The 14,868-nt window shown below is 44.2% G+C and overlaps 1 protein-coding gene across 1 annotated transcript in view; it reads left to right on the forward strand.

Moving 5' to 3' along the window:
- LOC123343831 (solute carrier family 23 member 1-like) overlaps nucleotides 1-14,409 on the forward strand; it is a 64,054-nt gene extending 49,645 nt beyond the window's left edge. The window contains exons 9-12 of the mRNA XM_044979267.1: nucleotides 3,375-3,539; nucleotides 8,719-8,827; nucleotides 9,656-9,751; nucleotides 10,584-14,409. Of these exons, the coding sequence (XP_044835202.1) occupies nucleotides 3,375-3,539; nucleotides 8,719-8,827; nucleotides 9,656-9,751; nucleotides 10,584-10,849 (636 nt within the window). The 3' untranslated portion in view covers nucleotides 10,850-14,409. The remainder of the gene's footprint in view (nucleotides 1-3,374; nucleotides 3,540-8,718; nucleotides 8,828-9,655; nucleotides 9,752-10,583) is intronic.
- Nucleotides 14,410-14,868: the final 459 nt, after the last annotated feature.

Here is a 14,868-nt window from a genome sequence, read left to right on the forward strand (position 1 = left end):
GCAAAAGGGAGACCTACCTTAGGATTTTGGGGTGGGGGAAGACATGCGGGTCCTCACTTTGAAACCCCCCAGTTTCAAGTGAGGGTGCAGACTTTGAGCTTGTGAGTTCAAAGATGGGGACCCGACTTGGTTTCCCTCTAAACTAAAATCCTAGTTTAGATCTAGTAAGCTGCCACCACTCAATCAGGAAATGTGGATTGAGACACAGTCCTTCCCCAAAATCCTTGGGGATTCCAAGAGCCCCAAATCCATGGAGTTCTTACACCCAGGAGAAACAAACCATTCCCCCTGCTTCCTCCCCCCTCCCTTTTCCTAGGAGAGATACCGGGATCTAACTACAGAGGGATACCTCCCCCTTCTCTTTCCCTGAGAATCCACCCAAGGAAAGACCAAACAAGTCCTTAATAGAAAAGAATTTATTAAAGAATAAAAAAGAAAGTAACTTGTCTCTGTAATTCAAGATAGAACCATACAGGGTCTAAGCTTATCAATCTCTGGAGAGAATTCCTCCTCCCCCTTTCTCAGTAAAAGCAATATCAGCAAACAGGAATAAAGAATTTCCTTTATTGAATCAGGTAAGCTAGTTGCATTCATTCACATAGGGCAATTAGCCAGTACTTCATTATAGCATTGATAGTTAAGCTGAAGACAATGTAGATAATATTAGTTTCCTGCAGTATTACACATCTTTGATCTTAAGGTTACTTGGACACAGTCACATATATAATTAAGACATGAAAGGGACTTAACATTGTTAAACATTGCTTACATTGTTATACTTCTAACAAGATACAGGTAAACACAGACAAATACCCTTCGATTCTTATCAATACGAAGTGAATGAGTTGGGGCTTGCTACCCTAATTAACATTTCTTTGAGACCCATACATAAGTGACAGGTTTCAGAGTAGCAGACGTGTTAGCCTGTATCCGCAAAAAGAACAGGAGTACTTGTGGCACCTTAGAAACTAACAAATTCTATGCATCCGAAGAAGTGAGCTGTAGCCCACGAAAGCTTATGCTGAAATAAATTTGTTAGTCTCTAAGGTGCCACAAGTACTCCTGTTCTTCATACATAAGTGGATTGTCTTGAATACAATTGTAAGGCCTCGTGTTAAGTTGTTATGGGTCATAGACAGGTTGGCTTGGCTGGTCTGTCAGTGTCACATCTAGTATAAATAATTATTTGGGCCTTTACTAAGATAGATTTGTTGGGTTTTTTTGTTTTTAAATGGAAAAAATACTGTGGCCTTAAAACCAGGGGACAGAAAAATCAGATTGAAAGTTGAACACAAAAATATGGATTGCTTTATTTTGAAACACCGTATCACCACCTCCCCAGAATGGATTTACTAATATCTCACATGCCAAAAGGTGTTTGAAAAGGGACAATAATAGTTCCTGAAACTGGTTTTGCTGACGCCATTAGCCAAAAAACCCTCTTGTCTGAAACATGAAATTCTTCACATATTAGCAGGGGAGGAGTAAAATGATTCATTTAATTTTAAAATGTCAACAAGGATTATATAATTCCTCTGCCTAAAACATGAACATTTCACATCATAGTGTGATTCTCTAAAACTTTCCATGAAGCAACATGCTACTTTTAATTGAAGGTCCAGCAAGTGTTTTGGTAGTCTTTCTCCCTTAATTTACATAACTATTCACTTCTCCTGAACATCTTTAAAGTTTGTTCCACAGTTTCTGTTTTTCTTTCTTATTCACATACTTTGCCAGATATGCGTGAGAGGAGAAGCTCTTAGTGCTTGATCATAGTGTTTGGTGCATTGCCTGACTAGAAATCTCCCTGGCTTTATCCAGTGAAAAGTGAGAGAAATCTTGCTTCCTCACTTAATATATCTGGGTTATGGTGTATATGGACAAACCAAAGTACCTACCCAGTTTTCTTTTACAAATGCTCAATCTGTCATTGAAAGAGAGAGATCAAAACAGACACTCTCACCAGCATCCAAACGTGGCTCTCCAAAGGCTTGATCCTGTTCTGGAAGTCAATGGAAACTTGGTCATTAACTTCAGTGTGAGGAGAGTTGGCCACCAAGTTTGGAAGCACTTTGTAAGTATCGCTCTGTGCTCATGTGAAACTAGACTCAAAAAATCAAATAAACAGTTCCAACATAAGTTCCAGTTGGCCCTAAGAGTTTTTAGAGTGGTGTCATAGCAAAGCCTCCAGCAAAAGTCATTAACACTGTAATTTATTTATTATCTTTTTGTGGACGGTCCCGAACTAACAGTAACGGTTCACTGTTATTACATGATAAAGTGGCTGATGGTGGTAGGGTATTTCCAGGATAAAAGATCTCATGCAACAAAGTAAATCCATGATTGTTCTCAGTCCAGGTTGTGTTAATTATACAGTACAGTAACTCCTCATTTAACGTTGTCCCACTTAACGTTGTTTCAGTGTTACATCCCTGCTCAATTAGGGAACATGCTCATTTAAAGTTGTGCAATGCTCCCTTATAACATTGTTTGGCTGCCTGCTTGTAAGTTTCTGTGGAAGAGCAGCGACTTTACAAGGGAGCATTGCACAAGTTCCGCTTCTCCGCCTCCTCGCCCTCCCTCTCAGTCCTTCCCCCCCCACCAAACAGCTGTTTGGCAGCGCTTAGGGCTTTCTGGGAGGGAGGGGCATGAGCGGGGAAGTGCTGTGTCTCTGCTCCTTCCCCTCCCTCCCAGAAAGTCCTAAGCGCCGCCAAACAGCTGTTTGGTGGCGGTTAGGACTTTGTGAGGGGGGAGGGATGTGGCGTGCTCTGGAGAAGAGGTGGAGTGCGGGTGGGAAGACGTGGGCCTGGAGTGGAGCGGGGACAGGAAGAGGTGGGCCCGGAGCATTCCCAGCAAAATCCGAGCCTGTTCTCCGGGGAAGCTGCCGCTGCTGCTGCAAAGGTGCTTCCTTGCCTGCAGTGGGCTGTGCCTGTGTGGGGTAAGCCAGGGGCACTTCCCAACCACTGTACAGTATACAGTATAATGCCTTTTGTCTGCCCCCCCCCCAAATTTCCTTGGAACCTAACCCCCCGCATTTACATTAAATCTTATGGGACAATTGGATTTGTTTAACATTGTTTCACTTAAAGTTGCATTTTCCAGGAACATAACTACAGCGTTAAGTGAGGAGCTACTGTATTCTTTAGAAATCTGCAATTACTGTGCAGTTTGTGTACCAGATTCTGTGAGGTTGCTATGTCAGTAAAAAAAAACCTCTCAGGCTGCTGTTTGAGTCCTGGAATTTAACCTGATATTGAACGATCTAATCTAATTTGTAAATCTGGGCATGGTCAGACTATGCAATCTCTACAGCCTTCCATCCTCCAGTTCTGTGTACTTTGTACAGTGATTCTGTGCTGTCCCTCTTGACACAGGTAGGAAGTAGAATGGTGATCGTTGCTGGTGGCTGCGTGTTGCTTGTGATAGGCATGTTTGGGAAGATCGGCGCTGTGTTTGCCAGCATACCAACACCCCTGATTGGAGGACTGCTCCTTGTGATGTTTGGAATCATCACTGCTGTGGGAGTTTCCAATTTGCAGGTAACGGCCTCAAAGGATTTAATTTACAAGACCAAATACTCTTGAGAGAGAATTTTGGTCTGCAGTCAGGTTCCCATTCAGTGCAGTTGTTTACTGGGACAAGTGCCTCATCACAAAAACCACTGCTGCAATTCACACTAGTTAGCCATCATGTTGGCAATTTCATCAAAGAGGCCAATGAATGGACCAGAAGAAGGCTCAACTGTAGTGGGGTCACCAGAAACTGAGTCCCCTGGTTAACTTGTCGTGGGACTGCAGCACTGCTAATAGGCGAGTGATGTCAGAGTTACGGTGGCATGGTTACATTACCTGCTGATCCCTACTGTCACCCCAGAGGCAGTCTTTCCTGACTGGTTGATTTGAAGCACATTGGTGTAGGCAGGAGGGAAGACTGGATTGCTGCTGTCTTGACCTATTTTTTTTTCTGGTTAACTCCATTAGTTCCACTGGAATCATATATCCTGATGCTAGTAAGGCTTTTGGTACAGTCCCACATGACATTCTCATAAGCAAACTAGGGAAATGTGCTCTAGATGAAACTACTATAAAGTGTGTGCACCACCACTTGAAAGACCGTACTCGAACAATAGCTAGCAATGATTTGCTGTTGACCTGGGAGGATGTATCTAGCTGGCATAGGCGGCAGGTTCATATAATTTTTGGTGGGGCCCAAAATGGTGGTGTCCCCCCCACCCCGCTCTCACCCTGTAAGCTGATATAAAATGAAGCTACAATGCGTCAGCACCACAAGATTACAAGGGTCAATTAAAAGTGGAAAGTCAGAAGCAGCACTTGCCTATTAATACCTAATATACGGTATTAAATTTTGTTGCACCTGTTGTGACAAAGTGGGAATGTTCTTAATGTTTTCTCTGAATACTGTGTGGGTGCCTCAGTTTCCCCTGCAAAGTGCCAACAGATGGTGTTGGGGACAAAGAGATCAGGTGGCCTCCTTGTCCGGAAGAGACACAAAGGCCAGATGAGGGAGTGAAAGTTTGGAGCTGGCTGGGGAAATCGGGAGAGGCCCAGAACTTGGGTCTGGGCTCCCCACCCCCCAAGATGGACCTGACTGAGGGGTCCTGTTTTCTGTACTTACAAGCTCTGTTTTAGACTGTATCCCTGTCATCTAATAAACCTTCTGTTTTACTGTCTGGCTGAGAGTCACATCTGACTGCGGAGTTGGGGTGCAGGGACCTCTGGTTGCCCCAGGACCTGCCTGGGCAGACTCGCTGCGGAAAGTGCACAGTGTGGAAGGGCATGCTGAATGCTCCGAGGTCAGACCCAGGAAGGTGTAAGCTTCTTGCCCTGGAGACAGTATGCTCAGAGAGGAGGCTCCCCCAGAGTCCTGACTGGCTTTGTATGGAGTTGTTCCAAAGCATCCCAGCATCCCCTTCCACACCATGCGCTTCCCGGAAGTCTGCACAGGCACTGACACTCCCTCCTCTGGCCTTTGTCTCTTTTCCAAGCATTAGGAGGCCACCTGATCTCTTTGTTCTCCAACACCTTCAGTTGGCACCTTGCAGGAGAGTGGCCCAGGCCATCAGTTGCCTGGAGACAGGGTGTCAGCCATTCTCTGTGCAGACAGCATCACACTGGCCCTCTAGGGCTTTACAACAATCACACCCCCTTATCCCACCATCTAGAGCCTTAAGAAATGCATTGGGGAAACTGAGGCACACAGACAGTATTCAGAGAAAACACCTGTATACGACCAGTTACATACTTTGAAGGGTGTAAAGTAATCAAATATTGTGCTAAATACAATGATACTCCAAACACCTTCAGTTGGCACCTTGCAGGAGAGTGGCCCAGGCCATCAGTTGCCTGGAGACAGGGTGTCAGCCATTCTCTGTGCAGACAGCCTCACACTGGCCCTCTAGGGCTTTACAACAATCACACCCCCTTATCCCACCATCTAGAGCCTTAAGAAATGCATTGGGGAAACTGAGGCACACAGACAGTATTCAGAGAAAACACCTGTATACGACCAGTTACATACTTTGAAGGGTGTAAAATAATCAAATATTGTGCTAAATACAATGATACTCCAAACACCTTCAGTTGGCACCTTGCAGGAGAGTGGCCCAGGCCATCAGTTGCCTGGAGACAGGGTGTCAGCCATTCTCTGTGCAGACAGCATCACACTGGCCCTCTAGGGCTTTACAACAATCACACCCCTTATCCCACCATCTAGAGCCTTAAGAAATGCATTGGGGAAACTGAGGCACACAGACAGTATTCAGAGAAAACACCTGTATACGACCAGTTACATACTTTGAAGGGTGTAAAGTAATCAAATATTGTGCTAAATACAATGATACTCCAAACACCTTCAGTTGGCACCTTGCAGGAGAGTGGCCCAGGCCATCAGTTGCCTGGAGACAGGGTGTCAGCCATTCTCTGTGCAGACAGCATCACACTGGCCCTCTAGGGCTTTAAAACAATCACACCCCCTTATCCCACCATCTAGAGCCTTAAGAAATGCATTGGGGAAACTGAGGCACACAGACAGTATTCAGAGAAAACACCTGTATACGACCAGTTACATACTTTGAAGGGTGTAAAATAATCAAATATTGTGCTAAATACAATGATACTCCAAACACCTTCAGTTGGCACCTTGCAGGAGAGTGGCCCAGGCCATCAGTTGCCTGGAGACAGGGTGTCAGCCATTCTCTGTGCAGACAGCATCACACTGGCCCTCTAGGGCTTTACAACAATCACACCCCCTTATCCCACCATCTAGAGCCTTAAGAAATGCATTGGGGAAACTGAGGCACACAGACAGTATTCAGAGAAAACACCTGTATACGACCAGTTACATACTTTGAAGGGTGTAAAGTAATCAAATATTGTGCTAAATACAATGATACTCCAAACTGACCACCAAATTTAAGTTGCATGTTTTTCCCCTCAGGCGAGGGTTCTGGGGTGGGGCTGGGGATAAGGGGTTCACAGTGCAGGAGCGTGCTCAGTGCTGGGGGTGCAGGCTTTGGAGTGAGGCAGGGCTGAGGATGAGGAACTTGGGGTGCAGACAGGCTGCCCCAGGGCTAGGGCCAGAGAGGACTCCCCATCACCACCACTGGCAGCAGCAAGCTCCAGGGGAGGGTCCCCTCCTGCCCCCCATGGCACACACACTCTGCACATGCTCCTAGAGCCCCTCTCAGGTCCAGAAAGCTCACTCCCCTCCCCTATGATGGGTACTGGGGGGGGGCACAGGTGGCCTTCCATGTTGCCCCTCACCATAACTTCACTGTGGATGGCGGATGGGGCTGCCCCTTGCCCAGCATGGGGCAGAAGTGGGGTAGGCAGGGTGGTGGCTGGCTATGGGGTGGGGGAGCAGGGTGTCATAAAATTCACCCAAGCCCCAGCTGCTCAGGTCTAGGAAGCCTCCCTCTCCCATCCCTCCTGTGGCGGGTGGGTTGGTGGGTGCTGGGGGAGGGGGCATTGCCTTCACATGTGGCTTCCTGCCTCCCCTGTGCAGCCTGCTGTGCCTCACTGGGGGGCTGGGACTGGGGCTGGGGCAGGGGGGGAATCATAGGGTCAAACACTCAAACATAATAAAAAATCATAGGGTCAAACACTCACGGAAGTCCCAAGTGCTGCTAAGGTGAATGATGTCTGTCTCCTGGCCCGTTTGTGTCTCCTCCAGGTAAGGGCGGGAGGGGAGGGGAGGGGAGGCCCCCTCCACTCCCCTCCCCTCCCCCTCCTGAGTGCTTCAGCAGCAGTTAGCATTCCTCTTATGTTAATGCTTAGCACATTCCTCTTATGTTAATGCTGCAGCCCTTAGGCTACCGGCAGCAGCAGCAGCAAAGGAGAGAGAGAGAGAGAGACATGCTGTGTGCTCTCTTTACATTCAAGCAGGGAAACTCCGGGGAGGGGGAAAAAATCTAATATTTCCAAATATTGGTGGAGCAGAGCCCCTGATTATGAATATTCCTGGGGCTTTAGCTCCAAGAGCCCATATAAGTTGGCGCCCATGCTAGCTGGGTTCCCACAGCAGCCAGTCCTGGGTCCAATACTAGTCAGTATTTTCATGAATGACTTGGACAATGGAATGGAGAGTGTGCTTATAAAACTTGCAGGTGACAGCGGCGTTACTGGCACTTTGGAGGACAGGATTAGAGTTCAAAACAACCTACACAAATCGGAGAATTGGTCAGAAATCAACAAGATTAAATTAAATAAAGACAAATGCAAAATACTTCACTTAGGAAGGAAAAATCAAATGGATAGCTACAAAATGAGGAATACCTGCCTAAGTGTAGTCCTGCTGAAAACAGTCTGGGGGTTACAGTGGATCACAAATTGAATATGAGTCAACAATGTGGTGTAGTTGCTAAAAAGTCTAATATCATTCTGCACTGTAGTAACAGGAGTGTTGTACAAAAGGCAAGGGAGATAACGGCCCTGCTCTACTCAGCACAGGTGAGGCCTTAGCTGGAGCACTGTGTTCAATTCTGGGGTCCACACTTTAAGAAAGATGTGGACCAACTGGAAAGAGTCTAGAGGAGAGCAACAAAAATGATACAAGGTTTAGAAAACCTGACCTGTGAGGAAAGACTAAAAAACCCCAAACAAAAAACTGGACAACTTTAGTCTTGAGGAACAAAGATTGAGGGGGGCCCTGATAACAACCTTCAAATCTGTTAAGAGCTGTTATAAAGAGGACAGTGATAAATTGTTCTCCATGTCCACTGAAGGGAGGACAAGAAGTAATGGGCTTAATCTGCTGCAAGGGACATTCAGGTTAGATATTAGGAAAAACTTTCTAACTCTAAGGGTGGTTAAGCACTGGAATAGGTTACCAAGGGAGGTTATGGAATCCCCATTACTGGAGGTTTTAACAGGCTAGACATATGCCTGTCAGGGATGGTCTAGGTTTACTTGGGGGCTGGACTTGATGACTTCCCAAGGTCCCTTCCAGCCCTACAGTTCTGATTCAGTACTAATAAATGCCAGATGATGACATGGCTCTGTGTATATCAGTGTTTTTCTGATGACATTTGTTAATTTCATTTCTACAGCTGTTTCTGCAATAGTGTATGAAATTCTGCCCTTAGTAACTGTCACTGCATATGTGTATGTGGGTCCAAGGATTCATCAGCAGGTCCAAGCAGTTTATAGATTTTGATCGTTTTGAGCAGTATGTATTAACACATGTAATCTCTCTGTACAGTATGTGGACATGAACTCCTCAAGAAACCTGTTTATCTTTGGATTCTCTATATATGCGGGTCTGGCAATTCCCAGCTGGGTAAACAAAAATTCTCAAGTGCTAGAAACAGGTAAAAATTAGCATCCTCATTTGTTGGGACCATCCTCCCAAATATGAAACTAAAGTCAATACTGATACAGAGAAGTCACCTGAAATGCAGCCTACAAATGTTACATGGTACAAACCCATGAAAGTTGCCTAGTGGCTGGCAGTCCTGCCTTCTGGATGTGCTGCTGTAGCACTTTTGTTGTAAGGAATCTTTAAGATGCAGCAATCTCTCACTGCTAAATGAATACATGTTAACAAATACAGACTTTGCAATGCAAGGAATCAATGGCCCCCATTCCTTTTGGAATGTTCCGGTGTGAGAAGCAATTAGTAAGAGGAAGAACTGGCTTATTATCATGGCTGAATTCTGATTGGAATCTCTGTCTTTGGAGCATCCTTGTGGCTATCTACGTGCAGTAAAATACTGCCTTTGGAAAAACAAAGGGCCAGAACCTCCTGCTAATTACAAGAGGGTGACTTTAGTCCCTTTCTTGTCCGTGAACTGTTAGCCCACACATTGTGTCTGTTGCAGTTAATGTGTCTACCCCAAAGATCTTACATGTGTCTTTTTATGAATTAGTAAGTCACCTTGTATGCTCTGGCCATTATATAAATTAGTAACATGGACTAAAAACATACACATGAAACTATCAGCAGGATGAAGCTATTTTAAATTGTAAAACAGCAAAATCTCATGCCCTGGTTTGGAAGTGGGAGCACGGTACTTTCTGCTGTTGAGCTGCATGTCTCTTCTTGGCGAGTGAGTGACTTGTGGCAGATTGTCATTGATTTTGTTGTTGGTCAAATGTGTGTCTTTGGGTCCCTTATTGAGGTTTTGTTTTTCTTTCAGGAATTCTCCAGCTAGATCAAGTGATCCGAGTGCTCCTCACCACTGGCATGTTTGTGGGTGGATTCCTGGCATTTATCCTTGATAACACGATTCCAGGTCTGATCAGCTGTAGCGATCTAGCCCTCCGCTTCCTACAGTGTCCCACCATAATCACCAACAATTCAGCTCCACTGGTGGGAATAACGGTGGGAGTGCTCGTGTCAACGGACCCAGGTGCTGCTGGCATTTAAAATGCCAACAGCCACCCGAGGTGGAGCTGGGGTGGTATGATCATGGCTGCCATCTTGCTGGACAAACCAGGGACCTCCAGAGTTAAAAGCATGGCTGATACAGCTTGAGCTAAAGAGTCAAACCTCCACAGCGAGGAGGCTGTGACAACTCATATTCTCTGTGCACCAACACAAAGGAGGACCTGTAACACACATCTACTAGGGGTTTACACTGGAAATGGTGGAACATATTAGGAAAAATACCAGCTGTGCGCAAAGCCCTGGCAAGATAGGCTGTAATGTCTACTGACAACAGAAAGTCTTCTGTTTTGAGCAAGCTTAAGCGGGGAGCTGGGGACATGGGGAGAGGGGAGAGGAAATGTGCACTCAGGCTAGTTTTAAAATGGATTATTTTAACTGTAGTCAACATGCATGGCATGTGATAGATCCACATTGTAATCAATGGAGAATCCGGCTTACAATGCTGTTGTATCAGGAAGAAAAGTATCTTCTAATAGTGTTAATTAATTTTGTTGAATGCTTTGAACATAGGAAGAGCTACTGAAGTGTAAAGTATCAATATATCATATTGCACTGAGACACTATGGTGGGAGTAGTACGATACCAGAACTGTGTGTAATTAGGGAACTGCACTAAATATGTGCTTAAGTCTGTGTTAATGGTTCCTCGGTAACTTTCCTCTCACTTCCTTTTGGTAGGAAGCCAGGAAGAGCGAGGACTCTTAGCATGGAAAGAGACCTGCCAGGAGGAGTGTGATGAGACGCGCGTTTTGGAAGTCTACAGTCTTCCATTTGGGATAGGCACCAAGTTCTGCACCTCCTCTTGGGTTCAGTACCTCCCAACTTGCCCCCAAAGGCTATCTGGATTCAAGAGAAAGGAAGGACCAAAGAGCCTCAAACAGGAAAACAGTTTCAAAGTAAGCTCAGAAAGAGAACCAGAGATAGACATTGATACAAGGATATAAGCCCATGGTTAGGAGGTGGACTCATTTGCAAAGCACGTGCCATGAAAACCATGTTTACAGACAACCTACTAGAGGTTGGAACAGGAGAATAGATGATAAAACTGTTGTTTTCTATTCCCCGCTCTGCCACTGACTCCTTGTGTGACCTTGAGTAAGTACCTCACCTTTTTCTGCCTCCCTTTATCAAGATGTAGCAAGAATATACTGACTGGGGAACAACCTGGCCAGAGGCCATCAGCACTTATGAAGGAGCTTGTTCCCCCACACACACTTTCTCTTTGTGAGCCATGACAGTCCTGATCAGGTTCTGAATAGCATATGCACAGCAGTGTTTCCCTCTCCCATTGATCAGCTGTTCGGGAGCTGTGACAACTACCCTTCCACCCCAGCTGATCACTGGGAGTGACAGAAAAGTGCATGTGCTACTTGGCCCCTAACCAGAACTGTCAGGTGTTACATGGGCTCCTTTCAGTATTACCATAAGGAAGGGGAACTCTGTCGTATGATGTCTCTATATGGGGAAGAGACAGGAGAAGAAGGGAATTGGGAAAGAAAATTCCAATATAAAATGAAGGAAGGGACAGAGGAAGAACAAAAAGGCAGTTAGCTCCATTTGTGTGTGTGATTTAGAGCAGCGTTTCTCACCAACAAGTCCATGGACAGGCACTGCTCCCTGAGATCTCCCTGACACAGTTTAGGAGGCAGCAAGTTGGTCCCTGGTACCAAAAAGGTTCCGAAACACTGCTCTAGAGAAAGGTGGCCTTGTGACTGACCTGGCTGAAGAAGAGACTTTTCAGTTTCCAAGCAGTTTTGAAAAATTGGGGCAGGGGGAGGGAATTGTTTTGGTCAAACCAAAAATGACATTTTTCAAAATTGTGGGGTGAACTGAAAGGTCAAGCAGATGAGCGGAATGTGTCGGTGATACAGAAATTATTCAGTTTGTCTTTCAAGCGTTTTGACAAAAGCAAAGGAGTCATAAAATGTTTTTTGGTTTGCAACCTACAGATGATTGTACATTTCCTCTTGGTTTCCTTGTTGGTATTATCATCCAAGTAGTTGCATCTGCTCTCTGGTTAGAGGAGAAATTCTGGTGCTTTTAGGAGTCTAGTCTTGGGCCCCAATCCTGCAAAGACTTACGCATGCGCTTGGGTTTCTGGGTTCCATGAAAGCAACCCCCTACCCTCGAAAAGGCTTAGGGGAATCTAGGGAGACCGTGGAATTGGTGATCTTTGAAAGGAGTGTGGGCAGACGGAGACAATAGTGAATGCAGGGCCTAATAGCATCATATAAAGATCAAACTGTGAATGGAAAAGATTTCTTTACAAGTCTTGATGAAAGTCCCATGGTTCAGATCACATAAACATCGTCATTCATTATTTAAGTGCTGTGTGCTCAGCTCTGCACAAACATAAAATAAAGGCAGACCCTGCCCTGAAGATCTTACAGTCAAAGACCCTGATCCTGCAAAACCATATGCAACTGTCTAACTTTGTGAGTAGTCCCATTGAAAAATGGTACTTCTCACAGTGTGTAAAGTTAAGCACGTGCGAAAGTCTTTTCAGGACTGGGACCCAAGACTAGACTAGGAGCAGAGAAGGCAGGCCATACTTACAGAGTGGGGAACTGTATCCTGGGAACCAGTGACTCTGGAAAAGACCTGGGGTTCCTGGAAGAGAATCAGCTGAACATGAGCTCCCAGCATAAGACTGTGGCCAAAAGGGTTAATGTCACTGGATGTAGAAACAAGCGAATCTCTAGTAGGAAGGTGGGAGGTTATATATGTGGCACTGGTGCCACCACTGCTGGAATATTGTGTCCAGTTCTGGTGTCCACAGTTAAAAGAAGGATGTTGATAAATTGGAGAAGGGTTGCAGAAGAGCCACAAGAATGACTGAAGGATTCAAAAACATGTTTTTTATATTGAAAGACTTAAGGAGTTCAATCTATTTAGCCTATGAAAGAGAAGGTTAAGGGATGTCTTGATTAATCTATAGATGCTTCCATGGGGAACAAAAATGGTAATAGTGGGCTCTTCTATCTAGCAGACAGATATAATATGAACCAATGGCTAGAAGTTGAAGCTAGACAAATTCAGACTAGATATAAGGCACAAATTTTAAGCAATGATGGTAATTAATCTTTGGAACAAGGTTTGTGGTAGATTCTGCATCACTGGAAACTTTAAAATCAAGATTGGGTGGTTTTTTTCCTTTAAAAAACTGCCCTTGATTTTGACACATGAATTAATACAATGATATCCTATGGCCTGTCTTAAAGAGGAGGTCAAAGGAGTCAATCACAGTGGTCCTCTCTGGCCTTAAAATCTATGAATCTCACAAAGCCTTTGCTCAGGATGGAGTAGCAGAGGTGCTGCAGATCAAAACTGAGGTGCATTGGCAAAGCTGTTTGGGGAACCCAAGACTAGAACAGAAGGGCGTACTACAGATCATGAAGGTGGGAGACCAGGACTGATATATTAGATAAACTATCTATTATCATCTTGGAAGCTTCAGTGTGAGATGTTTTCCTACAGGGCTGCCATTGTTTAAATTGGGATTTACCGTATAGAACCATATAGAATGGAAATAGAACACGAGGAATGTACTGTAAGGATTCAGTGTTTATATAGGCGCCTTGTAATTTTGGAGACTGCAGATATGAGAGTTTGTTTTCCTAACAATTCATTGAGCTGTAAGTCTAGAGTTCGAAGAGTGTGTTTTAGGAAGGCATATTATTGTGCAGTGTAGGCATGAAGTGGGCAACATTAATTTAAATGAGCTTATATATAGCATGATGTGAAAGAAAAATCTGGTACAGATTTGATTTAGATCCGACAGAAAGAAAATATGATAAAAGAGGTTCATGAGAGAGTCACTCTTCATTGTATGAACACTGCTGTCATCATTGTGTATCACTTAGCACAACTGTCTCACTGTTGATCTTCCTCATTCTGTCTGATGTATCCACCTGTTGTTTTTTTTGTTATGTTTGTATGTCACCTAGCATGATGGGGCCCAGAGCCCTGATTGGGCCTTTAAAGAACTACTGCACTACAAATAATAAATGTAACCTAGATCTTATTAAAAAGAATTCAAGGAGAGGCAGAAAACTCTTGGTATGGAATGCTAGAGGGTTTCAGAATTTCATCTGATCCTATTAGCATTTAGTGTGGTGTTATCTGAAAATCTCCTCTCTTGCTTCAGAGTAAAACTTCTGGAGATTTCTTTATTTTTAATCAGGCAATTTTTCATTTTCAGTCTTTGATGTTCTATTTGTTGGAGCTAGATTTGGGAGGATTAGATTTTTACTGGTAAATGTCAATTTCACCATACACAGAAAAGCCAACAACAATTTTTTTTCTATTGATAACTGAAATGTATAGATAGGCAAAGTAAGAAAAATACTGCTTGAGAACTTTAGAGTTTGATTTAAGGATATTTACTTTGTATTTTTGGTGTGATGTTGAAAACTTGTGTTTTAAAGGTTTATAAAGCTTTAACTTTTTGAATCTCAAGCTCTATTGTCATTAAATAATTGTCTACCATGCCACATAATTTCCATCAACTGTGAAAACTGATTGATAAAAATAAAAATGCTTTAAAAATAAACATTGATATTATCCATCAAAATTATTTAAAAAAATCAAATTCTGCAAGTTGTAGACTGTATCAAAACCACTCCCTATTATTGATTCAAATTACTTGAGGTACATAAGCATAGATTTCAATTCACAGCAAAATCTCAGTATATGTTTCTCTGCCCTGGTCTACACTACGAGTTTAGGTCGAATTTGGCAGCGTTAGATCGATTTAACCCTGCACCCGTCCACACGATGAAGCCATTTTTATCAACTTAAAGGGCTCCTAAAATCGATTTCTGTACTCCTCCCTGACAAGGGGATTAGCACTGAAATCGACATCACTGGGTCAAATTTGGGGTAGTGTGGACGGTATTCGATGGTATTGGCCTCCGGGAGCTATCTCAGAGTGCTCCATTGCAGTGATTTCCCTACACCCCCC

This window comes from Mauremys mutica, chromosome 1, assembly GCF_020497125.1.
Source record: "Mauremys mutica isolate MM-2020 ecotype Southern chromosome 1, ASM2049712v1, whole genome shotgun sequence".
In the NCBI taxonomy this organism is placed as follows: domain Eukaryota; kingdom Metazoa; phylum Chordata; order Testudines; family Geoemydidae; genus Mauremys; species Mauremys mutica.